General features: G+C 54.2%; 2 protein-coding genes across 3 annotated transcripts in view; both read left to right on the top strand.

Moving 5' to 3' along the window:
• EXOSC10 (exosome component 10) overlaps window positions 1–14,899 on the top strand; it is a gene marked incomplete at both ends in the record, with an annotated part of 32,214 nt that extends 17,315 nt beyond the window's left edge. Inside the window, 13 exons of one of the 2 annotated variants that reach the window (XM_080690578.1) lie at window positions 448–498; window positions 1,135–1,246; window positions 4,338–4,388; window positions 4,519–4,597; window positions 4,692–4,798; window positions 8,723–8,818; window positions 9,011–9,085; window positions 11,110–11,194; window positions 11,880–11,953; window positions 12,715–12,883; window positions 13,322–13,383; window positions 14,251–14,327; window positions 14,869–14,899. In XM_080690578.1, the coding sequence (XP_080546704.1) occupies window positions 448–498; window positions 1,135–1,246; window positions 4,338–4,388; window positions 4,519–4,597; window positions 4,692–4,798; window positions 8,723–8,818; window positions 9,011–9,085; window positions 11,110–11,194; window positions 11,880–11,953; window positions 12,715–12,883; window positions 13,322–13,383; window positions 14,251–14,327; window positions 14,869–14,899 (1,069 nt within the window). The remainder of the gene's footprint in view (window positions 1–447; window positions 499–1,134; window positions 1,247–4,337; window positions 4,389–4,518; window positions 4,598–4,691; window positions 4,799–8,722; window positions 8,819–9,010; window positions 9,086–11,109; window positions 11,195–11,879; window positions 11,954–12,714; window positions 12,884–13,321; window positions 13,384–14,250; window positions 14,328–14,868) is intronic. The other variant, XM_080690579.1, reaches the window with a different exon arrangement.
• A 6,412-nt stretch (window positions 14,900–21,311) lies between these two features.
• Window positions 21,312–24,674, top strand: SRM (spermidine synthase; the record flags this gene model as incomplete). Its single annotated transcript, XM_080690488.1, has 8 exons — window positions 21,312–21,478; window positions 21,696–21,816; window positions 22,088–22,180; window positions 22,874–23,027; window positions 24,064–24,147; window positions 24,215–24,360; window positions 24,461–24,583; window positions 24,654–24,674. The coding sequence occupies 8 exons, from the start codon at window positions 21,312–21,314 to the stop codon at window positions 24,672–24,674; spliced, it is 909 nt and encodes a 302-aa protein (XP_080546614.1).
• Between the last annotated feature and the right edge of the window lie 2,362 nt (window positions 24,675–27,036).

Genomic DNA, 27,036 nt, shown 5'->3' with positions numbered 1-27,036 from the left:
CTTTTCTCTCTCTTTTTTTTCTCTTTTGTCATAAAGGGTAAGTGTGGTGCCCTGTGTTATAGCTCCTTTTTTTCTTTCTTTCTTTTTTTTTCTTTTGCAGTGCTGGGAATCAAACGTAGGACCTTAAATATAAATAAGTGCTCTACAACTGAGCCACTTCTCCAGCCTGCATTAAGCGCTTCTGTTTGTTTGTGGTAGGGGTAACAGGGATTGAATCCTGGGGCTCTCTACCCATGAGCTGTACCCTCAGCCCTTGCTAAGTTACTGAGGAGCTTGCTGAATTGCTGAGGCTAGCCTCGAACCTGGCCTTGAGCCTGTGATCCTCCTAGCTCAGCCACTCAAGTACTGGGATTGTGGGCATGTGCCGCCATGCCCCCGCTTAATTGTATTAGTCAGTGGAACTTGCTAGCTGGATTCCGATGTGTCCTGTTGTGTCTTTTGTTCCAGATATGTACTGCCCAACCATATGATGCTAAAGATAGCTGAAGAGCTGCCCAGGTGAGTCAGAGCTGATCGATACGGTCTCACCTTCTCCGCAAACCACGAGCCCTTCAAACTCAGTCTTTTCTGATTGCTACTACCCAAGGCTGTTTATTCAGAGAAAATTCATGCTCTGAGCTTGGAAGGTAGCAAGTCCAAGGAATCGAGAATTTCAGCCCTAAAGCTGCCATAAAAGAACTAAGGCTTTTGAACTGCATGTTCCAATAATTATGCCTAACGTGGAGTTTAGTGTCAGGCTCTGAAGCCACAGCAGCCTCTTACAGAGCAATAAGATATCTTGGATTCTCATTTGTGCTTTCTTCCAAACTAAGGCTTCATGATACTAAGCGTTCGTGATGTTGCTTGAAGTAGAAGCAGGAATCAAAATCCACACTCCCCTGTGGAATGCAGTCAGCAGTGCCAGGAGCTTAGCTCCAGCTCTCCCCTTTGCAGACTCCTCCTGGCGAGGAGCCAGCCGGGGCCCAGGGCAGCCAGAGCAAGCGTGCGCATTGCTAGCCTGGGCCGTTCTCCTGCGATTGGCCCTCTCGGTCCTTAGCTGTGCGGAGGCACCTGGCGTAGCACAGTCAGTGTGCTTGCTGGGAAGCCTCGGGGCTGTTTCTGGGCTGAATCGAGTGTGTTCTTCCTTGTCTCCAGGGAGCCTCAGGGCATCATAGCCTGCTGCAACCCAGTGCCGCCTCTTGTGCGGCAGCAGATCAACGAAATGCACCTTTTAATCCAGCAGGCCCGGGAGATGCCCCTGCTCAAGGTGAGACGCATTTCTGCGTAAGGCCCCGGCCCAGTGGGCTGGTCCTTCTGCTGTGCTAGTACGTGACTCTTGTGGTGGTCTGTGTTCATGAGCTGGTATCTGCTCTAAAAAAAACTCTAAAAAGGTATTAGAAAGTTTTAGAAATCCAGGGACCGGTGTGTCTTCTTGGATTTAACTGTGTGTGTGTGTGTGTGTGTGTGTGTGTGTGTGTGTGTGTGTGTGTGTGTGTATTTTGTGCGTGTGTTGTGCGTACATGTCAGAGTCACTAGGAATGGAACCCTGGGCCTTAAGCATGATAGGCAAGCACATTCTACCCCCGAGTTATATCCCCAAACCCTGCATTTTCTTTCTTTGCTTTTTTTTGTTGTTGTTGCAGTACTGGGGATGGAACCCATGGGCATTCTACCTCTGAGCTACACCCCCAGCCCTATTTTTTATTTTGAAACAGGGTCTCACTAAGTTGCGGAGAGCCTCGCTAAGTAGCTGAGGCTGTCTGCGAACCTGTGATCCTCCTATCTCAGCCTCCCAAATGCTGGGATTGCAAGTGTGCGCCACCACGCCCAGCCTGCATTTTCTTTATGATACTCAAGAACTGAAACTTACCCCTTTTTTTTTGTTTTTGTTTTTGTACTAGAAATTAAAGCAGTGGCAGTTTGAGTGATAACCCAAGCCCTTTTTTTATTTTTCATTTTGAAACAGAGTCTCACTAAGTTGCCAGTACTGGTTTCAAACCTGCAGCCCTAGCTGGGTGTGGTGGCACATACTTGTAATCCCAGCACTTGGGAGGCTGAGACAAGAGGATCGCGCAGTACCTTCCCCAGTACCACCAAAAAAAGAAAAAACCTGCAACCCTCCTGTACTGGAAAAATAGGTGTGTGCCACAACACCAGGCCTCTCCTTTTATTCAGTGAGCTTCTCTTAGGTGAGCAGAGCAGGCCACATCTCGTGGCAGGCCTGAGCTGCTGTCGCAAGGCAGTTAGGCCGGGGTGACGTGGAGCCAGGCGTCTCAGCACAGGGAGCTCGTGGAAGTGCAGCAGTGGCCCAGTGCGAGGGGATGGTGCTTGGAGAGTGTGTGCCAGTCACAGAAGGAAAGGGACAGGGACGGGAGCAGCAGGAGGAAAGGCCAGTGGACCGGGTAGCAGCTGATGAGGGGCTCCAGTTGTTTTTGAGCAGTAAGTGTGTAGAGTCATGGCCTGGGTGGCACTTGGACTTGTAGGGGTAATGGAGGTGGAATCCAAGCCATGGGTACAAACAGGAATTCAGGCTGGGAACGTGGCTCGATGGTAGAGTGCTTGCCTGGCATGCTCAAGACTCTGGGTTCAGGTCCAGGACTGCAAGAAATAATAAATTCAGAAAGAGTTAATCTTGTGGGCCGGGCGCATGCTTATAATCCCAGCATTTGGCAGGTGGATACCGAAGGTCGCGGCTCACAGCCAGCCTCAGCTACGTAGGCTCTTCGCAACTCAGTGAGGCCCTGTTTCAAAAACTAAAAAGACAGCTGGGCGTGGTGGCGCACGCTTGTAATCCCAGCATTTGGGAGGCTGAGACCTGAGGATCGCGGTTTGCAGACAGCCTCAGCTACTTAGTGAGGCCCTTTGTAACTCAGTGAGACCCGGTTTCAAAATAAAGAATAAAAAATAGGGCAGGGGCTGTAGCTTGGAGCTCTGGGTTCCATCCCCAGACCCGCCACAAAAAGAAAAACAAAAAAAAACTAAAGACTAAAATATAGGGCTGGAGGTATATAACTCAGAGGTACAATGCCCCTGGGTTCCATCCCCGGTACTGCAAAAAAAAAAAATAAATAAAAGAGTTAATCTTGCGAAGAAAATGCTAAAGGGCAGACAAATTTAAGTGGTAGTGGGTTGTCCACTGAAAACAGACGCATGTCCCTGTGAGAGCGTGTAATAGTAGGTACTGGCATACACGCATGTGTCTACATGTGCCCTGTTAGGTAATGCAGCAATGCTAAAATTAGATTTGCATGTTTTTATTTGAGGCTGTTTTGTTTGGGGATTGGGGATTGAATCCAGAGGCACTCTGCCTTCCAGTTACACCCCCAGCCCTTTTTGTTATTTATTTATGTTTGTTTATTTTATGTTGAAACAGGGTCTCACTAGGTTGCCTAAGATTTCACTAAGTTACTGAGGTTGACCTCAAAAACTACAGTCCTGCTCTGAACCTCCCAAGTACTGGGATTACAGACCTGTGCCGCCATGCTTGTTTTTTTTTGTTGGTTGGTTAGTTGGTGGTTGGTTGGTTTAAACATCTCAATTGGCCTAACTTTTCAATATGTGATTGGGCAACATCTCATTCCTTAAAATGGAGTGAGTGTTCCCTTGTTGGGGCATTATGGGGATGATTTTAAGTGTGTTTGCTATTTAGTAATATCAACATGTTGTAAATTATGTAATTTTTCAAAAGATTATTGACCCAGCCGGGCGTGGTGGCGCACGCTTGTAATCCCCGTGCTTGGGAGGCTGAGGCAGGAGGATCGCACAGGTTCGAAGCCAGCCTCAGCTACTTAGTGAGGCCCTCAGCAACTTAGTGAGACCCTGTTCCAAATAAAATATAAAATAGGTCTGGGAGTATAGAAAGCCCCTGGGTTCCACACCCAGTACCACCAAAAAAAAAAAAAAAAAAAAAAAAAAAATTATTGACCCAGAAAGAATCTGGAGATAAAGACATTTACACTTGTCATAGAAAAGTGTCTTTCTGGGCTGGGGGTGTGGCTCTGTGGTAGAATGCTTACCACTAGCATGTGCAGGGTGCTGGGTTTGATCCCAGCACCACACAAAAGAAATAAATGTTTTTCTTAGTTCTGCAGTTTGTCCAAGTAGAGGGAGCCCTGGCTGCTGGAGAAGACTCTCCCCAGCTCTTTGGAACCCTTCCTGTGCTCTGTTCTTTCATTGGACACGTAACCCTTGAGCACCCGATCATGTAGTGCCGGGCACTGGAAGGGATGCAGGAATGAAAAGGTGTCTTTGGGCTCTTGAGAAACACAGCCTCAAGGAAGAGCACAGTCTGCAGGCGAAACACGTGTGCCATCGAATCTCGCGGCCTTCCTCAGTTTCCCCTTGTCTTTCCTCCTTAGTCCGAAGCTGCAACTGGAGTGAAGAAGAGCGGACCACTGCCCAGTGTGGAGGTAGAGTGCCCGCAGCTGTCTCCCCCGTGGCGGGTGGCGGGGCGGCCAGCAGAGCCCACACAAGCAAACCCGGCGGGCCCCTGGCCGGCTCACGCGTCTCACACACGCCCTTGGCTTCTCTTTGGTACAGAGGTTGGAGAATGTTCTCTTTGGACCTCACGACTGCTCTCATGCTGCTCCAGATGGCTTCCCAGTCACACCAGCCACCGGTAGGTAGAAGCCCTTGGACTCCTGAAGGGGCGGGGCCCGCTGCCTGGGTTCCCGGCCTGCAGGCTGTGACCTTGCCGACCTCCCTGCCTCTAGGATTCGTGCCAGTTCAGAAACACGGGACCCTCTTTGCTGACCCTAAAGAGGAGGCCTTGCTGGACACGCAGTGCCTGCTAGCCACAGCCGTCATCACACTGTTTAATGTGAGTGTCAGGAAGCTCTATCAAGGTGATGTAGGTTTGTGGGTGTTTACTGGGCTTATCAGATAAGATCTGCCAGGAAAGGTATGTGCACTTTTCACACTAATGCTGAAAGTAAAAGCCGGTGGGGAGAGGCCTGGAGAGGTGAGCGCTCAGAGCTGCAGGACATGGCAGGCTTCTGCCATGGGCACCACTTGTGAAGAAGCCTCCGAGGAAGGTGTCCTCGCGTTGAGTAGCGTAGGTGCCGGTGCCGGAAGCAGGCTTCTCTGACACAGCCAGGCGCGTGGGTGATTCGTCTTGCAGCCTGGCAGAGCAGAGCGCTCCCCCTAATGGACATGGTGCTTCTCCTAGCTGCCTGGCTGCAGCCAACACCGTCTGCACGTGCTTTCAGGGGAAAAACTCTAAGCATTCTGCCCTGTGGCTCGTGGGAAGAAGGAGCGCAGAACGGCCACAAGGAAATGGGCAGGGTCTTGTCACCGGCCCTGGAAGAGGCCTCGGTGGGCATGGTAGTGACTCCGTCCATTCTGGAGACTGTGGCTCACTGGGATGGGCCATGTTGCTGGAGCATGTGGTGCTTTGACGGCCTTTTCTAGCTGTTACCCCAGCCTTGGCATTTCTGCCCATAAGTGGAACTCTAGGCTTCTTGCTAAGGGAATGCAGGTGCATTGGTTGGTCAGGACAGTGAGTACAGACGTGACCAGAGATGAAAAGAAAATGCATGGTAGAACTCTGAGCGAGCAACCGCCAGGCATGGTAGGGAGAGAAAAGCCATAATTTTCAGAACAGAAAAAGGCGGGCGTGGTGGCACACACTTGTAATCCCAATACTTGGGAGGCTGAGACAGGAGGATCTCAGATTTGTGGTGAGCCCCAGCTACTCAGTAAGGCCCTTTTGCATGTTTCAAAATAAAGGATAAAAAATAGCCAGGCGTGGTGGCGCACACTTGTAATCCCCGTGCTTGGGAGGCAGAGACAGGAGGATCGCGCAGGTTCGAAGCTAGCCGCGCACGCTGGCTTAGGAGACCCTGTTTCCAAATAAAAATGTAAAAATAGGTCTGGGAGTGTAGCCTAGAGATAGAAGGGCTTCCAGGAACCCCAGTACCATCAAAAAAAAAATAATAAAATAATAATAATAAATAAAGGATAAAAATAGGAAGCTAGGCGTGGTGGCGCACGCTTGTAATCCCAGCATTCGGGAGGCTGAGACAGGAGGATCGCAGTTCGCGGACAACCTCATCTACTTAGTGAGGCCCTCTGCAACTCAGTGAGACCCAGTTTCAAAATAAAGGATAAAAAATAGGGCAGGGGTTGTAGCTCAGAGGTCAAATGTCCCTGGGTTCCATTCCCAGACCCGCCCAAAAAAAAAAATAGGGCTGGGGTGTAGCTCAGAGATAGAATGCCCCTGGGTTCAACCCCTAGTAACAAAAAATTAAAAGAACTGAGGAAGAGAAGCAAGTATTATCTGTTTGGATAAGACAGGTATGAAGCTTATTCAGTATCCAAATAGCAAACACCCTGGGTCATGGAGGAGGTTGGAGTATTAAAACTTATTCCAGCTGGGCGTGGTGGCGCACGCTTGTAATTCTAGCATTTAGGAGGCTGAGACAGGAGGATCGCAGTTTGAGGACAGCCTCAGCTACTACTTAGGTCCTTTGCAACTCAGTGAGACTCTGTTTCAAAATAAAGAAGAATCCGGGCGTGGTGGTGCACGCTTGTAATCCCTGTGCTTGGGAGGCTGAGACAGGAGGATCGCACAGGTTCGAAGCCAGCCTCAGCTACCTAGTGAGGCTCTCAGCAACTTAGTGAGACCCTGTTTCCGAAAAATATATATAAAATAGGTCTGGGAGTATAGCCCGGAGGTAGAAAGCCTTTAGGTTCCACCTCCAGTACCAACAAAAAAAAAAAGAAGAAGAAAAAAAATAGGGCTGCGGGTGTAGCTCAGAGGTAGAATGCCCCTGGGTTCCATCCTCAGTACTGCAAAAAAAAAAAAAAAATTACCATTCCATCATACCAAAATGTTGAGCCAAAGCAGAGAAGTTAAAATGTTATCAGTAAAATGTCCTGCCTTGGACTTGGCTTTCTTTACAAATAATTTTTTATTTTACATTTTTATTTGGAAAGAAAGCTTAATTACATTAAGTTTAGATTGACTCTTGCTTTGGGAACCCAGGAGGGAAAAGTGGGCTGGGAATGTAGCTCAGTGTTAGAACTTGCACTTACCCCCGGGTGCAGTCCCCAGCGCTAAAGTCTAGGCGTTTGGGTTGACCACGTGTGAACGTGAGCAGTCAGGTGGCTTCAGCAGCTCAGCCTGAAGCATGAAGCTGAGGCTGCGCCAACATGGACATGCTGTGCTTCGTCTACGGGCGGCTTCTGTCTCCCACTGCTCTGTGTTATAAGGGAAGGGTGGTGCTGCCAGGCGTGGCGGCGCACACTTGTGATCCAGCGCTTGGGAGGCTGAGACAGGAGGATCGCACAGGTTCGAAGCCAGCCTCAGCTACTTAGTGAGGCCCTCTGCAACTTAGTGAGACCCTGTTTCCAAATAAAATAGAAAATAGGTCTGGGAGTGTAGCCCAGAGGTAGAAAATCCCTAAGTGCCGCCCCCAGTACCACCAAAATAAATAAATTAAAAAGGAGAAGCCGGGCGTGGTGGCACACGCTTGTAATCCCCGCGCTTGGGAGGCTGAGACAGGAGGATCGCACAGGTTCAAAGCCAGCCTCAGCTACTTAGTGAGGCTCTCAGCAACTTAGTGAGACCCTGTTTCCAAATAAAATATAAAATTGGTCTGGTAGTATAGCTGGAGGTAGAAAGCCTCTGGGTTCCACCCCCAGTACCAAAAAAAAGAAAAAAAAGAAAAAAAAGAAATAAATAGATTAAAAAGGATAAAATCGGGTTGGGGTGTAGCTCAGAAACAGAATGCTCCCCTGGGTTCTATCCTCACCACCAGTAAATAAAGGAATGCTGTTAGGGAAGCAGCATTGCTCTGCATCATATCACTGCTCCTTCAGGAGGCTCTGTAATAGAACACTTTAGATGTCAGTTAAGACCTTAGCTTCTTGGGCCAGGTGGACCTGAGGCTAAACGCCTGCTTTGCCTCTGTCAGCCTTAAGGATTCATTGATGGAGCAGGTATATACTGCAGCTCAAGCCGGGGCGGCACAGCACATGATCCCAGTGCTTGGAAGGCTGAGACAAGAGGGTCACAGGTTCAAAACCAGATTCAGCAACTTCTTGGGCCCTCAGCAACATGGAGAAACCCATTTCAAAATAAAAAATAGTCAGCCAGGCATGTACTTGGAGGTTAGACAGCAGGATTGTTGGGAGGTGAAGACAGGAGGATTGCATGTTTGCAGCCAGCTTCAGCAGCTTACTGAGGCTTTCAGCAACTTAGTGAGAAGAGCCTATTTCAAAATAAATACTTAGCAACTTAGTGAGACCCTGTTTCTAAGTAAAATAATGCTGGGGGTGTAGCTTGGAAGTAGAATGCCCCTGATTTCAATCCCCAGTTTTCAATCCCCAGTACCAAAAAAAAGTCAACCCAGGCTTACTGTGTGCCGTTATAGGTACTGAGTCTTATACCCAGGAATGCTTAAGAAAAATTGGCCACTACTTTTTCCCCCCTGGTACTGGGGGTGGAACCCAGGGACGTTCTACTTCTGAGCTACACCCCCAGCCAGCCTGATTTTTTATTCTTTATTTTGAAACAGGGTCTCACTGAGTTGCAAAGGGCCTCCTTAAGTAACTGAGGCTGTCCATGAACCGCGATCCTCCTGTCTCGGCCTCCCAAGTGCTGTGATTACAAGTGTGCGCCACCACGCCCGGCTGCGGCCGCCACTATTATGAATGTCGCTGCTGTTGTGACAGTTCTTGCATACTAATGTCCTACCGTGATCATGGTTATAAGTGATTGGTTTTTTGTCTGTCCCTGCAGGAACCCAGTGCTGAAGAAAATGGAAAGACTCCATTAACAGTTGCACAGAAAAAAGCCCAGAACATAATGGAATCCTTTGAAAACCCATTTAGGATGGTGAGTAGTAGCTGTGTGCGCTCAAGTCTGGCAGGAGCCAGAGCTGCCTTTTACCTGGCCGAGAAGCAGCCGGTCTTTGGGGAGTGAAGCCTCCGTCGTCCATGGTGCCCGGTGGGGGCTCAGATCGAGGCTGCAGCCCCGCCAAGCGCCTGGCCCTCTCCACAGTTCCCGTGCCTGTCTCCTCTCCCACAGTTCCTGCCTTCGATAGAAGACCGAGGCCACATCTCCCAGGCGGCAAAGTTCGATCCATCCTCGAAAATCTTCGAAGTGAGTAGAGTTGGCAGCTTTTCTAAGAGCTGCTCTCTAAGGAAGGGGACTTCTTAGTTACTTGAACCAGGTTTCTATCTTAGGCTCCATGTGGACAGACTTGAGATCCTCTGAATGCCCTTCTTACCTGAGTATTGTTTCCGGAGAGAGAAGGCTTTGAGGGGCAGAACTTCAGGCGGATTTTCAAAAGCTCTTGGAAACCTCTTAAGAAATAGCTTTGGGCTGGTTGTGGCTCAGTGGTAGAGCACGGACTGGCGTGCGTGAGTCCCTGGGTTCGGTCCCGAGCACGGAAAAAAGTCATTTGTTTTTGTTTTGCAGAGTTTCTTTGTTTTTGTACTGCGGATTGAACCCAGAATTATTCTACTTCTAGCCCACATTCCCTGAGCTTTTTCTTTTCTGTTTTGTTTTGTTTTTGTGGTACTGGGTATGGAACTAGGGGCATTCTACCTCCGAGCTACACCCCCGGCCCTATTTTTATTCTTTATTTTGAAACAGGGTCTCACTAAGTTGTGGAGGGCCTCGCTAAGTAGCTGAGACTGTCCATGAACTGTGATCCTCCTGTCTCAGCTTCCCAAATGCTGGGATTACAAGTGTGCGCATATATATATATATATATATATATTTTTTTTTTTTTTTTTTTTTTTGGTGGTGGTACTGGGTGTGGAACTCAGAGGCTTTCTACCTCTGGGCTATACTCCCAGCCCTATATTTTATATTTTATTTGGAAACAGGGTCTCACTAAATTGCCGAGAGCCTCACTAAGTAGCTGAGGCTGACTTCGAACCTGTGCAATCCTCCTGTCTCAGCCTCCCAAGCGTGGGGATTACAAGCGTGCGCCACTACACCTGCCTATATTTTATTTTGAAATAGGGTCTCATTAAGTTGCTGAGGCTGGTCTTAAACCTGCAATCCTCCTGTCTCGGCCTTCCAAGTACTAGGATTACAGGCAAGTGCCACCAGCCTGGCTTGTTTTGCAGTTTCTAATTGAGGTTTAATTTGTATGTAATAAAGTGCACAAATATTGAATGTACAGCTTGATGCATTTTTACACATAAATGTCACGTTCAGGCTTTTTTTTGGGGGGGGTTACTGGGGATGGAACCCAGGGGTATTCTACCTCTGAACTACACCCCCAGCCCTAGTTTTTTTATTCTTTATTTTGAAACAAGGTCTCACTGAGTTGCAAAGGGCCTCACTAAGTAGTACCTGAGGCTGTCTGCAAACCAGTGATCCTCCTCTTTCAGCCTCCCAAGTACTGGGATAGCAGCTTACATCTTGTCGACATTAAGAATAAGAATACGGGGAAAAAAAGGGGTGAGAGTCAAGTAAAAAAAAAAAGAATGAGAATGCGCCCCCTGGGTTTCTTCCCTGTGCCTGGGAGGCAGTGTGCTAACTTAAAAGCCTCCCTCCTCTCTGTAGGAAGAATCTGCTCTGGTAGCAGGGCAGTGGCTCCTGCACCCCGCGGCAGGGCTCTGTCTCAGGTGGTGCGCGGGCAGGCCTCGCCCCGTGCTGAGGGTCGGCTGCTGCTCCGGGAGCCGCCCCACCCCGCCCCCACTGTGTGGCGCAGGGAGCAGCTGTTTGTACCTTACCATGCTTGTTTTGGGTCACCCAGATGTATTCCAGTGCCACAGCCGACACACATCGGGCTTGCAGAAGTCCTGCTGAGTCCCAGCTCCACCACTCGCTGGCAGGTCCCTGGGCAAGCCACTGAGCCTCCCAGCCTGGTGCCTCGCCTGCAAAGGGAAGTGCTGACAGGACCTCTGTCCCAGGGTGTTGAGGGAGGAAGGAGCCGCTGGATGTGAAAGCCTCCAGCCCAGCCCTGGAAACAGTCTCCCTTTGTCCTCCTGAATAAGGATTTTATAAATAAAGCCAGCAGGAGATTTAGTTTTGTGTGCTTAGATTGGGGTTTCTGGCTTGGAACACGTCTCTGTTAGGTGGCAGCCCACGCTGCCTCGTTGCCCAAGGAAGGCTCTCCTGGGCGGCTGGGTTTGGGAGTGGTTTTGTCATGTCTGTCTTTATTATAGATCAGCAACCGCTGGAAGCTGGCCAGCCAGGTACAGGCACAGAAAGAATCTAAAGAGGCTAAGAAGGAGGCAGCTGAGCAAACAGGTAACACTCGCTTTCTTATCAGCCGTGCTCCTTAAGACTCCCTGCATATCCATTTGTTGATTCAGTCTGTCAACGAAGGGGCTGAGTCCAGCAGTGACCAGAACAGGTCTTCTGTCCTCCCCCTCACCCCCACCCGTGGAGCCGCCTTCCCCTGGGGAGTGGGATGGCAAGCCAGGAGCGCAGAGGCGCCCTGCGAGCGAGAGGCCAGAGAGGCGGGAGCTGCTCACATGCAGCTCCGGCGGCTGTGCGGAAAGTGGGTTGCAGAGGGAATGCAGGCAGGGCCCAGTGAGGAGACAGCAGCCGGGGCAGGAGGTGGTGAACATGCGGCGTGGAAGCCCTTCAGTGAGGCCTGCAGCTTGATGCAGAGTCGTGTGAAGGGCAGGGGAGGAGCAGGGATGCCACGGGCTGGTCCTGAGCAGGGACGACGGGGTTGCTGTGACCATGGCGATGGCAGAGGAGCCTGTTTGAGGGGAGCTTTGTTTCTGTTTTGACGTGGAGGTGACCCCCACTAAACAGCCCAGGAATGTCTGGGCAGCCACTGGAGACACGGTCTGGGTCCCTGGAGAGGAGCAGGCAGGGTAGGGCTGTTGACGGGCTGTTGACGAGAGGCTGCCCAGGCGCTGCGCTCCCCGTCAGCTGGAGAACCACGCCGGGCAGTGGCTCCACAGACCATTTTCTCTTGCAGCTGCCCAGGAACCGGCAGATGAAGAGCACAGAGCCACAGTGGAGCACACCATCTCTGTGCGACAGCAGGTTGTGGTATGTGTGGCCTTGCTTTGAGACGGTGCTTGGTCTGGTCAGGACTTTCCCCGACGGGATTTACCCGCGCCCCCACTTGAGCAGCTGCCCCCCTTCCTTCCCGCCATGCCGCAGCACCGGCCTCGTCCTGAGCAGTCGGTATTGTCATCCTGAGATGGTGGCTTCCGCTGTGTTGTCGCAGATCCACTGAGCACTGGGCCGAGGCGTGGTGGTGTGGACAGGGCGTGGGGCCCGGTGCTCCCGCTCCGCCCAGCACTGGGGAGTTCTGCACCCTGCCCTCTCCCGAGGCCTGTGGCCCTGTCTGGCTGAGAGCGGGTACCAGCTGACCGTGTGACTGTCCTTAGTCTGAGCCAGGTCCCACACCCAGCTGAGGCTCCTCACCTCCCACTCCAGCTGGGTCCCCGCTCATGCCAGTGGAGTCTCCCTAATATGAGGCCAGAATCTACAATGCTCCAAAATACAACTTTCTGAGCACCTACAGCACTCAGAAAAGCCACATCATGAAACTGTTTCATGCACAGAATCATTAGAAATATGGCAAAAAGTATGGCTTGTGTATATAAAGTATATGTATGAAACAAACAAATGTCATGCGTATCTCTTATGCCGAGACACCTCAGTATGTATGCAGTTACCCTCCACCCCCGAAAAAACCCAGATCTGAAGCCCATCCCCAGGCGTTCAGATGGGCGCCCGGTGGAATCCGCAGCGTCTACTCACATGCTTCTTGCGCTTCCCTCCCTGGGCGTGCTCGCCTGCAGCTAGAAAACGCTGCTCAGAAGAGAGAGAGGACAAGTGAGCTCAGGACCACGGAGCAGAAGCAGGAGAAGAAGCGCCTCCGCGTTTCCAAGAAGCCAAAGGATGCGGGTGCACCAGAGAAAGCGTTCACCCCATATGACTACAGCCAGTCGGACTTCAAGGCTTTTGCTGGTGAGGAAGGGCGGGGGCTGGCAAGACAGGATGGGAGGCAGCTGAAGAGTGGGCGGCAAGCTGTGACACCAGCTACCCCACGCCCAGGAGCGGGCGGGTCCTCCGTCCTGCGCCTGGAAAGACATGCACGCACACACCACGCCTGCCCCAGGGTGGGGACACCTGAGGCAGGTGAGGTCGACTCCTGCAGCTCCCTAGAGAGGAGAGCGAGCGCTCAGGGCAGTCCACGCTAGGGGCTTCATCAGGAAGGTCGCACACACACAGCCGTGTGGCGTGTGAAAGCGGCCCCTACCCTAACGGCCTGGGAATAGATCTGAGAAATACGCCTGATCGTGGGGCCACAGAGCACGGAGACATCCCACACGAGTGTGAATCGTAGGGTGCAGTAAGCACGTTGCACGTGTGGACTTGTTGACTCAGTCATCGCTTACCTTGCAGGAGACAGCAAATCCAAACCTTCCTGCCAATTTGACCCAAACAAGCAGGCCACGTCTGGCAAGGTAAGCAGCGCAGGCCTGCCCGCGCTCGGTGCCCACTTGCCTGCTCCCTGCCGAGGAGACTGGCCCTCCTGGGGACTGTTTTCCCTCGCGTGTTGCTCCTCTCAAGAGCGGCAGTGCCTCTCAACTGCCCAGCACATCATCTTTTTACTGGGACTTGAACCCAGGGGCATTCTGCCTCCGAGCTACGCCCCCAGCTCGTTTTAATTTCAAAACAGTGTCTCGCTACACTGCTGCGGGCTTGCTTACTTGCTGAGGCTGGGCTCGAACCTGTGATCCTCATGCCTTAGCTTCCAAAGGACAGGGATTACAGGCACGTGTCACCACGCCCAGCTCCAGAAATTTTCAAAAAAGAAGCCGAAAAGCTGGTGTGCAGTTTGAAAAGGTATTTTCCTGTTTGCTGCCATAGGAACCCCAGCTGCAGGCTGAAAGGACTTCCTCCCTCTTCTGCCCGTGTTGGCCTCCCATAGGGTCCAGACCATGAGGGCAGGCTGCTCCAGGCTGCGACCAGCATGAGGGCGGGGCTGCGGAGCTCGCCTGTCTGCTGATCTGCAAGGCTCCGGTGTCTCCACGGGCCAGCCGAGCCTCGGCCTCTCCTGCGTGTCGGGTGGTCACAGTTGTCACCCAGTTTATTTTTTTATTTTTTATTTTTTGGTGGTACTGGGGTTACTGGAAGCCCTTCTAACCCCGGGCTACACTCCCAGGCCTATTTTATATTTTTTTACTTGGAAACAGGGTCTCTTAAGCCAGCAAGGCTGGCTCCGAACCAGCGCGATCCTCCTGTCTCCGCCTCCCAAGCACGGGGATGACAAGCGTGCCCACCGCGCCCAGCCGTCACCCAGTGTAAATGGTCCTCACTTACCTTTTCAGAAATGCATCGCAGCCAAAAAACCTAAGCAGTCAGTGGGAAACAAAAGCATGTCCTTTCCAACTGGAAAATCAGACAGGTATGTGGAGCGACTGGGCCAGTGGGCAGCAGGGGAGAAAAGGCCCGGTCCGGGACACCTCCACGGCCAGGCCCTTCTTTTGCCATTTGGAAAACGGCGGGAGGAGGGGGGGTGTCCGTGCCACATAGTGCGTGGCCACTCACTGCGTCTCTGGGCTCGAATCCCGCCATCCGTAGCTCCTTCTGTTACTTCAGAGCACATAGGTATGACATTTTTCTAGGCCAGCCTGTTTCTTAGGAATGAGGAAAGAGTCAGTAAGCAAATGCTGTTGGAGAATATTTTAGGTAAAAGCTTGAATTTCCCATCCTAGAGCGACACCCCGCCCCAGGTCAGAAGCCTGGCCCCAAGGGCGTGGCGGGCTCAGCCACTCCCCCACACTGCCACTGCCCGCGGGCGGTGTGGGCCGAGCTGCTGCCAGCCCCGTCCCCCTGACCCGAGCGAGCCCTTCTCCCTCGGGTCTGCATTATGGAGGTCTGCACGCGCATCTGAGAACCGACTCCGCCGCTGGAGAAAGTGACGCTCTTTTGCCCTTTCTCTGCAGAGGCTTCAGGCACAGCTGGCCAAAGAGATAGTGCTGGACAAGATCGTTGGGACTCCAGACCGCGAGCACCAAGGGGGCTGGTTTTGTACAGACTTATTTTTAAACCATTAAAACTAATTCCTACTGGAAGAAAGCTGGTTCCTGACTTTTCCTTTGCTGCCGCCACAGCTCTGGTAAGGAGGACAGGTCCCGTCCTGTTGCTGTGTGAGAGCTGAGTGAGCCCTCCAGCGCTGCTGCGCCTTCTAGAGACGTCAGAGCCACCCTGGGGAGGAATGCGGAGAGCAGGTGACTCAGGGAGGCGCTGGCGCGGCGCACGGGAGGTTCTGGGCCCAGTGGCCTCCTCCCTGCTCTCTGATAATGGGGGTGAAGCTCTGCTGAGTCCTGTTGGGAAGAGGAGCCGCAGGGGCCTGGAGCCAGCTGTGGCTTCCGGAGGACTTGGTCTCTTCTCTGTTCCTCTTTAAAAAACTAACAAGAAACTTTATCTTCTCCTGATTACAAAAGGAGTGACAGAAGCACGCTTGTCATCCCAGCCCTTGGGAGGCTGGGACCAGAGGATCGCAGTTCACAGCCAGCCTCAGCTACTTAGCGAGGCCCTCCACAACTCAGTGAGACCCTGTAAGTCAGAGCCAGGCGTGGTGGCGCACGCTTGTAATCCCAACATTCGGGAGGCTGAGACAGGAGGATCGCCGTTTGCAGACAGCCTCAGCTACTTAAGCCCTTTGCAACTCAGTGAGACCCTGTTTCAAAATAAAGAATAAAAGTAGGACTGAGGGTGTCATTCAGAGGTAGAATGCCCCTGGGTTCCATCCCCAGTACTGCAGTAAAGGAAAAAGAATAAAAAATCAGGCTGGGGGTGTGGCTCAAAGGTAGACTGCCCCTGGGTTCCATCCCCAGTACTGCAAAAAAAAAAAAAAAAAGTAACAGCCCGGCATGGTGGCACACACCTATAATCCCAGCACTTGGGAGGTCAAAGAGGAGGATCACGCGTTCAAGGACAGCCTCAGCTACTGAGCAAGGCCCTATCTCCAAATAAAAAATAAAGTAGGGCTTGGGTATAGCTCAGGCAGAATGTCCCTGGGTTCCATCCTTAGCACCACAAAAATGAACGAATGAATGAATGAATGAATGAATGAATGAATGAATGAACGAACGAACACTGGGCCTGGGATGGAGCTCAGTAATAGTGTTTGCTCAGTAAGAGCAAGGCCCTGGGTTCAATCCCCAGCACTGAAAAAAAATTTTTTTAGAAAAGAAAACTATTTAATTATAATCCTATCACATGGAAATGACCTCTTTATTTTTTATGAAACCCAGAGTTATTCTATCTCAGAGCTACAGTCTTTTTTTTTTTTTTTTTTTTTTTTTGGTGGTACTGGGGTTCCTGGAAGCCCTTCTTCCTCCGGGCTACACTCCCAGACCTATTTTATATTTTTGAAACAGGGTCTCTTACGCCAGCGCGGCTGGCTTCCAACCTGCGCGATCCTCCTGTCTCCGCCTCCCAAGCGCGGGGATTACAAGCGTGCGCCACCACGCCTGGCATTTTTTTTTTTTTTTTTAAATGCAGTACTGGGAATGGAACCCAGGGACATTCTACCTCCGAGTTACCTTCCCCCCAGCCTTATTTTTTATTCTTTATTTTGAAACAGAGTCCCACTAAATTGCAGACGGCCTCACTAAGTAGCAATGGCTGTCCACAAACTGTGATCCTCCTGTCTCAGCCTCCCAAATGCAGAGATTATAAATGTGCACCACCAAGCTGGGCTCTCTTTTATCTTTTTTTTTCTTTTTTGCTACTGGGGATGGAACCTAGAGGCATCCAACCTTCAAGTTATATCTTCAACCCGATTTTTTTTTTTTTAAAACCAGGTCACACTAAGTAGCCTAGGCTGGTATCAACCTGCGATCCTCCTGTCCCAGCCTCCCAGGTACTGGGATTACAAGCGTGTGCCACCACGCTCAGCTTGGAAATGACCTCTGATACCTACTTCTTTTAGGCCTCTTACTGTGTTTAGATTTCTAGGTATACAGTTAGCCCTTCATAACTATGATTTCGTGTCCATAGATTGAACCAGCCTCAGAAAGTAATTGTATCCAGCCAGGTGTGATGGCACACACCTGTAATCCTCTTTCTTGGGAGGCTGAGACAGGAGGATCACAGTTCCCCAGTTTGCAGCCACCCTCAGCAACTTAGTGAGGCCTTCTGCAACTTAATGAGACCTTATTTCAAAATAAAGAATAAAGCTGGGCATGGTGGCACACACTCTTAATCCTAGCACTTGGGAGGCTGAGAGGAGGATCGCAGGTTCACTGCCAGCCTCAGCTACTTAGACCCTCTGCGAGTGAGACCCTGTTCCCAAATAAAGAATAAAAAACAGGGCTGAGGGTGTAGCTCAGAGGCAGAATGCCCCTGGGTTCCGTCCCCAGTGCCAAAAAAAAAAAAAAAAAAAAAGAAAAGAAAAAGAAGGCTTGGATTGTAGCTAGGAGGTGGAATGCCCAGTTCTATCCCCAGTACTGCAAAAATAAACAAACCTGGGGGTGCAGTTCCCTGGCTTAATCCCCATTAGCAACAACAACAACAAAGGAAAGGTCTCCACTAGTTTTGTCTTTGTGACACTTGTTTGCAAGATAGGGGACCACAGGAGTGTGAGAGGTGGGGGGGTGTAGAGACAGAGACTGGGAATTGAACCCAGGTGCATTCTGCCTCCAGGCTAGACCCTCATCTCTATTTTTTTTTTTTTTTTGAAAGTCTCACTAGGTTGAGGCGGGTGTGGTGGCGCACGCTTGTAATCCCTGTGCTTGGGAGGCTGAGACAGGAGGATCGCACAGGTTCGAAGCCAGCCTCAGCTACTTAGTGAGACCTTGTTTCCAAATAAAATATAAAATAGGTCTGGGAGCATAGCACGGAGGTAGAAAGCCTCTGGGTTCCACCCCCAGTACCAGAAAAAAAGAAAAAAAGAAAGTCTCACTAGGTTAATGAGAGTCTCACAGTTTGCTGAGGCTGCCTTCAAACCTGCGATCCTCCTATCTCGGCCTCCCAAGTACTGGGATTACAAGCATGTACCACCACATGCGGCCTCTGGGGTCGTTTTAGTATCCAGTCTTGGAAAATGAAGTCAGCATGCAGGCGTCCCCAGCGTCGTCCTTATCCTGGAGCATGGGGTGGAGACCAGAGTGTCAAGGGGCTCGGGAACAGCTGCAGCCCCATCCTCGGGAGCCTCCGGGTGCAGGTGATCACTTAGAGCCGAGGAGGAGGGGATGTGGGTGTGGTTTGGAGATGGTCAGGACCTGCCTGGGACTGGACAGGGCCTGCGGCAGAGCTCAGAGGGCCTGGCAGGCGGAGGGTCGGAGGTGGGCGAGGCTGAGCGGAGGGCTTGCAGAGGCTCACCTGCCATTTTCAGCCAAGCCGCACCACTGAATGGCCAGTTTGTTCCCACTCAGCCACAGCTGACTGCCTGGCCCATCATAGGGCTTTAGAAATGGCTCTCAGAGCCGGGCGTGGTGGCGCACGCTTGTAATCCCCGCGCTTGGGAGGCTGAGACAGGAGGATCACACAAGTTCAAAGCCAGCCTCAGCTACTTAGTGAGGCTCTCAGCAACGTAGTGAGACCCTGTTTCCAAATAAAATATAAGAAAAGATCTGGGAGTATAGCCCGGAGGTAGAAAGCCTCTGGGTTCCACCCCCAGTACCACCAAAAAAAAAAAAAAAAAGAAATGGCTCTCAGGTGCCGGCTACTGAATCTCTAGGACAGACACCTCGTGGCCGTACCACTGAAACCGTACCTTGCAGGGTGGCCACGGGCTGGCCTCTCCCCCACCACCATTTTTTTTTTTTTTTTTTGCAGTACTGGTGCTGAAACTTAGGGGCATTCTACCTCTGAGCGATACCCTAGCCCTGAGTTTTTATTCTTTATTTTTGAAACGGTCTCACTGAGTTGCAAGGGGCCTCACTAAGTAGCTGAGGCTGTCCTTGAACCGAGGTCCTCTTGTCTTCACCTCCCAAATACTGGGATCACAAGCATGCGCCGCCACGCCCGGCTTCCCCTCCCCCTTTAAAACTGAAAGCACTTGTTAGGAGTTGGAACGATCGCCCCACCGCTCTGCAGCGCGGAGCGTCTCCTCCGTGCCTGGCTTTCTCCTGGGCTTCGTCAGTGTGGTCTTAGGTGGGCTGTGCAGTGCGGCTGCTTCTGGGGAAACCAGCGTTTCTACCTCGAGATCTGAAGAGGAATGGCATTTCTGGGTCACGTGCATGTAGCAGCAGGATTTTATTTTTTTATTTTGAAATGGGAGCCGGGCATGGCGACCATGTTTGTAATCCCAGTACTTGGGAGGCTAAGACTGGAGGACACCAGTTCAAGGCCACCTTCAGCTACTTAGTGAGGCCCTGTTTCAAAATAAAGAGTAAAAAATCAGGCTGGGTCTATAAGTGGGAGGTAGGATGCCCCTGGGTTCCATCCCCAGTACTGGAAAAAAGAAAAACATCTCATCATTCAGTTGTACAAGGCCTCCATTAGTTGCTGAGGCTGTCCATGAACCTGCAATCCTCCTGTCTCCGCCTTTCAGGCACCACCATGCCTGGCTCCTATTTTAGTTTGTTTGCTTGTTTATTTGTTTATTTTTTATTTATTTTGTGGTGCTGAGGATTGAAGCAGGGGCTGTTCTACCTTTGAACTACACCCTCAGTCCTATTAACTTTTTTATTTTTTATTTTTTTGTGGTGGTACTATGGATGGAACATGGAACCCAGGACATTCTTACCTCTGAGCTACACCCCCAGCCCTATTTTTTATTCTTTATTTTGAAACAGGGTCTCACTAAGTTGTGGAGGGCCTCACTAAGTAGTTGAGGCTGGCCTTGAACCTGTGATCCTCCTGTCTCAGTCTCCTGAGTGCTGGGATTACAAGCTTGCGCCACCACCCCCGGTTCCTATTATTTATTTATTTGTTCATTTTGCAGTACTGGGTATGGAACCCAGGGGCATTATACCTCTAAGTGAAAACCCCAACCCTATTTTTTTTTTCCGGGGCCTGGGGATAAAACCCAGGGGCATTCGACCTCCCGAACTACAGCCCCTGCCGTTTTTTATTCTTTTTATTTTGAGACAGAGTCACACTGAGTTGCAAAGGGCTTAAGTTGGCTGAGGCTGTCTGCGAACCACCACATATCTTCCTGTCTCAGCCTCCCAAATTCTGGGATTACAAGCGTGCGCCACCATGTCTGGTTTATTCTTTATTCTGAACAAGGTCTCATGAAGTTGGGGAGGGCCTCACTAAGCCACAAACAGCTTGCCTCCTCCTTTACAAGCTTGAAGTTTACAAAACTGAAGGGTGTACCTACTGACCCTATCTCAAAATAAAATAAAAGCTGAGGGTGCAGTTCAGCGGCAGAGTGCTTGCCTAGCAAAGAAAGAGGGCGGGAACTTGCTCCCACTCCAGGTGGAGGCTGCAAAACGTCAGTCAGCCAGCCAGAAGCCGTCAGCCCGCGAGGCTGCCTCCAACACCCTTCCTCGGCATGCCAAGTGCGCATAGAGCAATTAGCATTTAATATTTGGTAATTAGCATGCTTAATGTGATTCTGAGAAGTTCTTTGACATTCTTATTAAAACAGCACGTTACCACCCACCCTTCAAGGAGCCAAACCCGGCTTATAAATTAAAAAAAAAAAAAAGTGCCAGTCTTTTTTGGTGCTGAAGATGCATGGCTGGGCCTCTTCCTGGACACTCCTGGTAAATTGAGAAACTCGTTTACAACTCTGTTAGTGCAGCCATCCGCTTAGGGGCCGGAGACTCGAAGGGAAATGGCCAGATCCAGCTTATCAAATCGCAGGCTGTGATGACTTGCACGTAAATAGACGTCAGTGCACCTATACCCTCCACAGGATCTGTTCGGCTCAATCCGGGGGCCCAAAGTGTGCGCCCGGCCAGGGACGCCTTCTAATCTCTCGACCACGCAGCAACGTAACCCCCCGTAACCCCCGGGCCGGCGATGCAGCGGCGCCCCGGCTCCGCGCCGCCCTCCGAGCCCCAGCCAGGCTGCCCGGGCGGCCGCAGCCGGGACCCCGGCCCTTCCCGCCGGCGCAGCCCGCCCCGGAGCCCGCCCCCGGCCCGGGCGGGCGAGCCCAGCCGGGCCCCACGTGGCCCCTGAGCGGGCCGCACTACCCTGCTGCCGCCGACGGACGGCACGCCCCGGCCAATCAGCGCCGTGCTTCAAGCCGGAGGCCAATCAGCGCCCGGCGAGGCCGAGCCGACGCGTCGCCTCGGGCCGGCTCCCGCGCCGCCATTGGAGCGCTGCGGCTCCGCCCCCGGGAGGCCCCGCCCCCGGGCCGGGTTAGGTTGCGGCGCGGGCGGCGGGCGGAGCTGGTCCCGTTGTGCAGCGGCTCCGCGCGGCCTGCAGTCCCGGGCTCGCGCCCCGCGCCCCGCGCCCCGCGCCCCGCGCCCCGCGCCCCGCCATGGAGTCCGGCCCCGACGGCCCCGCCGCCCCCGGCCCCGCCGCCATCCGCGAGGGCTGGTTCCGCGAGACGTGCAGCCTGTGGCCGGGCCAGGCCCTGTCGCTGCAGGTGGAGCAGCTGCTGCACCACCAGCGCTCGCGATACCAGGACATCCTCGTCTTCCGCAGGTACCCGCCGCCCGCGCCCGGCAGCACTGTCAGGAGCTCCGAGCCGCCGGCCGGGCTGCGCGGGCGGGCCTGCGCTGCACCGCGGCCCGGGGCGGGCGGGCGGACCCCAGGCCCCAGCCCCCACCCGCAGCCGCCGCCCGCCACGTGTCACCTCGCCCTCACCTCCGGGCCTCGGCTCTGCCCGAGGACCCAGGCCCGCCTGCCACTCCGCCCGCAGTAAGACCTACGGCAACGTGCTGGTGCTGGACGGCGTCATCCAGTGCACCGAGAGGGACGAGTTCTCCTACCAGGAGATGATCGCCAACCTGCCCCTCTGCAGCCACCCCAACCCCCGCAAGGTACGCCGCCGGGGCGAGCCGCAGGGCTGGGCAGAGGCAGGCCCAGGGGCCGCCCTGAGGCCGCAGGGCCGCGGGGAGGGGTGCCCTGGCAGCAGCCTTTGCAGGAGGGTGGGGCGCGCGTCCCCGAGAGCTGTCCTGGGCCCGAGTCGCGGGGACAGGGAGGTGGCTGCCGCCGGGGATGGCGGAGCTGAGCAGCGGCCTTGCCCCGGTGTCCAGTGAGTGCCTCGCCCGGCGGCACCCACACCTGCGCCTGACCGTCCTGCCCGCCCAGGTGCTGATCATCGGGGGCGGAGATGGGGGCGTCCTGCGGGAGGTGGTGAAGCACCCGTCCGTGGAGTCTGTGGTCCAGTGCGAGATCGACGAGGTGAGTACCTGCGTCCGGCCTTGGGCGGGCTCCTTGACTTCTTCCTGGCCCCGTTTCCTCATCTGAAAAGCCCGTGTCTGGAGGGTTCCGTGGAAAGACCAGACAGAGGCGGTGTGTAACGCAGCATGGACGCCAGTGCCTGGTAAGGTCAGAGCTGGTTTCTAGTTTTAAGTCCCAGGCAGGGCTCAGACGTTTCCACACAGCAGGGCTTGGGAGCCCACCTGCTCTCTGCCAGGTGCTGCTTGAGGTGCTGGGGACGGCGGCGCTGGGTCAGTCCTGGCCCTTGGAGCTCATGTTCCGAGTTGGAGGAGACATCAAAGGGGGACCCCAGGAGGCCTGACAGGGCCAGGGGGGTGCAGGCTTGGGCTGGGAGGCCGTCAGGACGGGCCTGGAGCAGGCGGCTTCCAGGGCTTGAAGACAACAACAGGGAGGGCGGAGGCTGAAGGAAGGTTCTGGCCGGGGCTTGAAATTGCAGCCTGTACAGTAGGACCTGGGAGAAAGCCTCGCAGGTGGAGTAACTGACAGGGATGGCGGAGATGAGGCCTGGCGAGGAGTGGGGGCGCCGGAGTCCTCCCATTCTGCAGATGTGGACACCGAGGCCTGTCCAGGTGACACCCAGGAGAGCCCCCAACTGTCTGGCTCCAGAGCCGCCGTCCTCCATGGCCCAGCCTGGTCCCCACGTTCCCTCCCCAGGACGTCATCCAAGTCTCTAAGAAGTTCCTGCCCAGCATGGCCGTCGGCTACTCCAGCCCCAAGCTGACCCTACATGTGGGCGACGGTTTTGAGTTCATGAAACAGAACCAAGATGCCTTTGACGTCATCATCACCGACTCCTCAGACCCCATGGGTAGGCAGGGTTGGGCCGGGCCCTCCGGCAGCGGCAGTCTGGGGGCCAGCCTCCCGGCCTGTTCAGTGTGGAGAGTGGGGGCCCTCGAAATTACAACTGTACTTCCCCTCTATTAGCTGTCGCTTCCCTCAAACAAGCCCCAAGATGGGGGAGATGAGACCAGGTCCCTGCCACAGCTCACAGGCTGGGGCCTGAGGAGGTTGAGGGTTCGGCCCACAGAGGTCCCAGCCCTTCTTCAGTCTCCCCTCTTTTTATTTTTAAATATTGGAGGTTGAACCCAGAGGCATTCTATCTCTGAGCTATCCCCCCTGCCTTTTTTGTTTGTTTTTTTTTTTTTTTTTGGTTTGGGTTATTTTTGTCTGTCTTGTTTTATACCTGGGGCTGAACCCAGGGGCATTCTACCTCTGAGCTACACCCCAATGCCTATTGTTTTTTTTCTTTTTTATTTGGAAATGGTCTCACTAAGTTGCTGCGGCTCGCCTCGAACCCATGATCCTACTCACAGCCTTTCAAGTACTGGGATTACAGGCATGTGCCACCACACCTGGCTGGTGTGTGTGTGGCACTGGGGAGTGAACCCAGGGGCATTCTACCTCTGAGCTACACCCCACCCAAGCTGCACTGAGTTGGGGAGGCCTCACTCGATGGCTGCACCTGGACCTTATCAAGAAGATGCGGCAGTTCCAGGAACCCGCGATCCTCCTGTCTCAGCCTCCCAAGTACTGGGATTACAGGCCGGGGCCAATGCCCGGCATGTTTTTTTTTTTACTTTGAAACAGTCTCACTAAGGTGCTGGAGAACCTTCCTAATTGTTGCTGAGGCTGGCCTCGAGCCTGCGGCCCTTCTGTAACGGCAAAGACTAGGGGTGCGGCTCAGGTAGAACGCCCCTGGGTTCACTCTCCAGGACCTCAGAAATATGTGCGGGGGCCCTCAGGTCTCCGGGCAGTGGAGCCTGGCGCCAGGGCTCGGCTGGCGCGGGTCTGCAGCAGGTGGCTGTGCCCGGGCTCAGCTGGCCGCGCCGTCCTCCCGCCCGCAGGCCCCGCCGAGAGCCTCTTCAAGGAGTCGTATTACCAGCTCATGAAGACGGCGCTCAAGGAGGACGGCGTCCTCTGCTGCCAGGGTGAGCTGGCCCGGGCGGGCGGGCAGCAGGCGGCGCGGCGGGCCCGGCTGACGCCCCGTCCCCCCAGGCGAGTGCCAGTGGCTGCACCTGGACCTCATCAAGGAGATGCGGCAGTTCTGCAAGTCGCTGTTCCCCGTGGTGGGCTACGCCTACTGCACCATCCCCACCTACCCCAGCGGCCAGATCGGCTTCATGCTGTGCAGCAAGAACCCGGTGAGCTGGCGGGGCCATCGCGGGCGGCCGCCCTGACCCCTGCCCCTGCACCGCCCTGACCCCTGCCCCCGCCCGCCCTGACCCCTGTCCTTGCCCCCAGAGCACCAACTTCCGGGAGCCCGCGCAGCCGCTGACGCCGGCGCAGGTGGAGCAGAGGCAGCTCAAGTACTACAATGCCGACGTGCACCGCGCTGCCTTCGTGCTGCCCGAGTTCGCCCGCAAGGTAGGTGCCCGCGGGCGGCGGGCCCACGCTCCCCGCCGTTCTGCGTCCTGACCAGCCGCGTGTCCCGCAGGCCCTGAACGATGTCAGCTGAGCCCAGCTGCCCCGCTGCCGCCCAGGACCTCGGGCCAGCCCAGGGGCCGCCCGGAGCCCGCCAGCCCGCCGCCCGGACAGGACCCTGCCGGCGCCGCCCACCGACCAAGTGTTACAGGCCCCAGGATGCTGCCCGTCCACCCGCCCTGCCGCGGGACTGTGTGCGTCTGTCCGTCTCTGGCGTTCAGCCCCAAGCCTATACCAGCTCTGTACAGTACCGTCTCTGCCCTCCGTTGCCCCTCAGCAAACATGTGTATTTATAACAAAAGCCACAGTGTGTCCCCGAGCTCTTCAGTCCTGCGTGACGCTGGCCCAGCCCCTTGACCTCCAGGGCACAGAGGGACGCAGGAGTGACCTGACGCCCCGGAGCTGCCCACACAGGCCACTCCTTGGGTGGACAGGACCAGGTTGAGCCCAGATGCTTTGGTTTCTCCTGGGGCCGCCTGGAGTGAGAATCCAGACCTCTCGCCACATTGGCACGGAGACCTGCACGTCAGATGCTGGCCTGTCCGGCTGCTCTGCAGCTCCAGCCACACCCGGGGCGGGGTGAAGAAAGCAGGCCTGCCCCACCGCCAGGGACTCCCAGCACAACACCGTCCCCTCTCCAAGGTGCTGAAGCCACAGCCTCTGCTCCCCGAGTGGCCAAGACAGAGACTTGGGTGGTTGAAAAGCTGCCCTGGGGCCCAGCCTCTGCCACAGCCTCTGCTCCTGCTCCAGAGCCACAGCCTCTGCTCCTGCTGGCCAAGACAGGGACTTGGGTGGTTGAAAAGCTGCCCTGGGGCCCAGCCCGGGTGTAGGCATGGGAAGGGAGGACCCTGGGAGGGGGAGCACCCTGCACCTTTTAAAATCCAGAGACGCCCGTGTGTGCCCCAGGCAGGACTGGAGCTGGGGGGGAGCTGCTGGGGTGCTGAGGCATGCAGGGCTGTGAACAGTCCCCATGTTAGGCTGGCACTGGAACCTCTCCCCCGCTGGGCACCCCCCAACTTCCTTCCCTCTGCGCCTTTTCAGACCTCACCCAGGCAGCGAGTGTGACCCCGTCCAGGCTCTCCATCCCTGCCCTGTTCCCGGGCACTCCTAGAAGCCAGCTGGGGCACTGGGCTCTCTGCTCAGGGGCCACCCTGGAGCCTGGAGCAGCCAGGGGCGCTGCAGTGGTGTCCAGAGTCCCACCAGGCCAGGCTCCGGCATCTTCAGTCACTGAGCCTTCACAGGCTCCTGGAGAAAGGTGCCGATGGGGCGGCTGTCCAGGCCCCTGGGCTCCCGGCAGCGAGGTCTGCTCTCAGCCTCTCCACTCCGCAGGCCCCTCAGGATGGGCCGAGCCTGGGCGGAGCCAGGCCGGGGTGTAAGTTTCACCTGCCTCCTGCCAGCTGTGAGCTGGGGCAGCTCTGACCAGCACCCTGGCTACAGACAGGAGCAGGGAGCCTCAGGAAGTTTGTTCTTGTGTGTGGTGCGAGGGGTGGAACCAGAGGCCTCCTGCCTCTGGGCGACGCACCCAGCCCTGTTTTATTTCTGAAACAAGGTCTTACTCAGTTGATGAATCTCACTGGCTGAGGCTGACCACGAGCCCGTGTCTTCCTGTCTCAGCATCTGAGAACTGGGTCACAAAAGCCTTAGTTGGGAGCGCCTGTAACAAAGCACCCAGCTCTGGTCAAGCGCTGCCTTAGAAAGTCAGGCTGAAAGCCGGGCGCGGCGCGCACATTTGTGATCCCCGCACTTGGGAGGCAGACAGGAGGATCGTGCAGGTTCAAAGCCAGCCTCGCTAGCTTAGGAGACCCTGTTTCCAAATAAAATATAAAATAGGTCTAGGAGTGTAGCTCGGAGGTAGAAAGGTTTCATACCCAGTACCACCAAAAAAAGCCGGGTGTGGTGACATATGCTTGTAAACCCAGCATTTGGGAGGCTGACAGAAGGATCGCACGGGTTCGAAGCCAGCCTCAGCTACTTTAGTGAGGCTCTCAGCAACTTAGTGAGACCCTGTTTCCAAATAAAGTATAAAAATAGGTTTGGGAGTATAGCCCAGAGGCAGAAAAGCCTCTGGGTTCCACCCCCTGTACCACAAAAAAATAAAAGTAGGGCTAGCCGGGCGTGGTGGCGCACGCTTGTAGTCCCCGTGCTTGGGAGGTGGAGACAGGAGGATTGCACAGGTTCTAAGCCAGCTGCGCTGACTTAAGAGACCCTGTTTCCAAATAAAGACATAAAAAGTAGGTCTGGGAGTGTAGCCCGGAGGTAGAAAGGTTTCCAGGAACCCCAGTACCACCAAAATATAAAAGTAGGGCTGAGTGTGTATCTCGGAGGTAGATTGCCCCTAGGTTCCATTCCCAGTACCACAAAAAAGAGAATCAGGGTTGCAGCTGGGTGTAATCCCA

The sequence above is a fragment of the Muscardinus avellanarius genome (genome assembly GCF_963383645.1).
Source record: "Muscardinus avellanarius genome assembly, chromosome: 3".
Taxonomy (NCBI): Eukaryota; Metazoa; Chordata; class Mammalia; order Rodentia; family Gliridae; genus Muscardinus; species Muscardinus avellanarius.
This window is presented reverse-complemented; position numbering and strand designations above follow the sequence as displayed.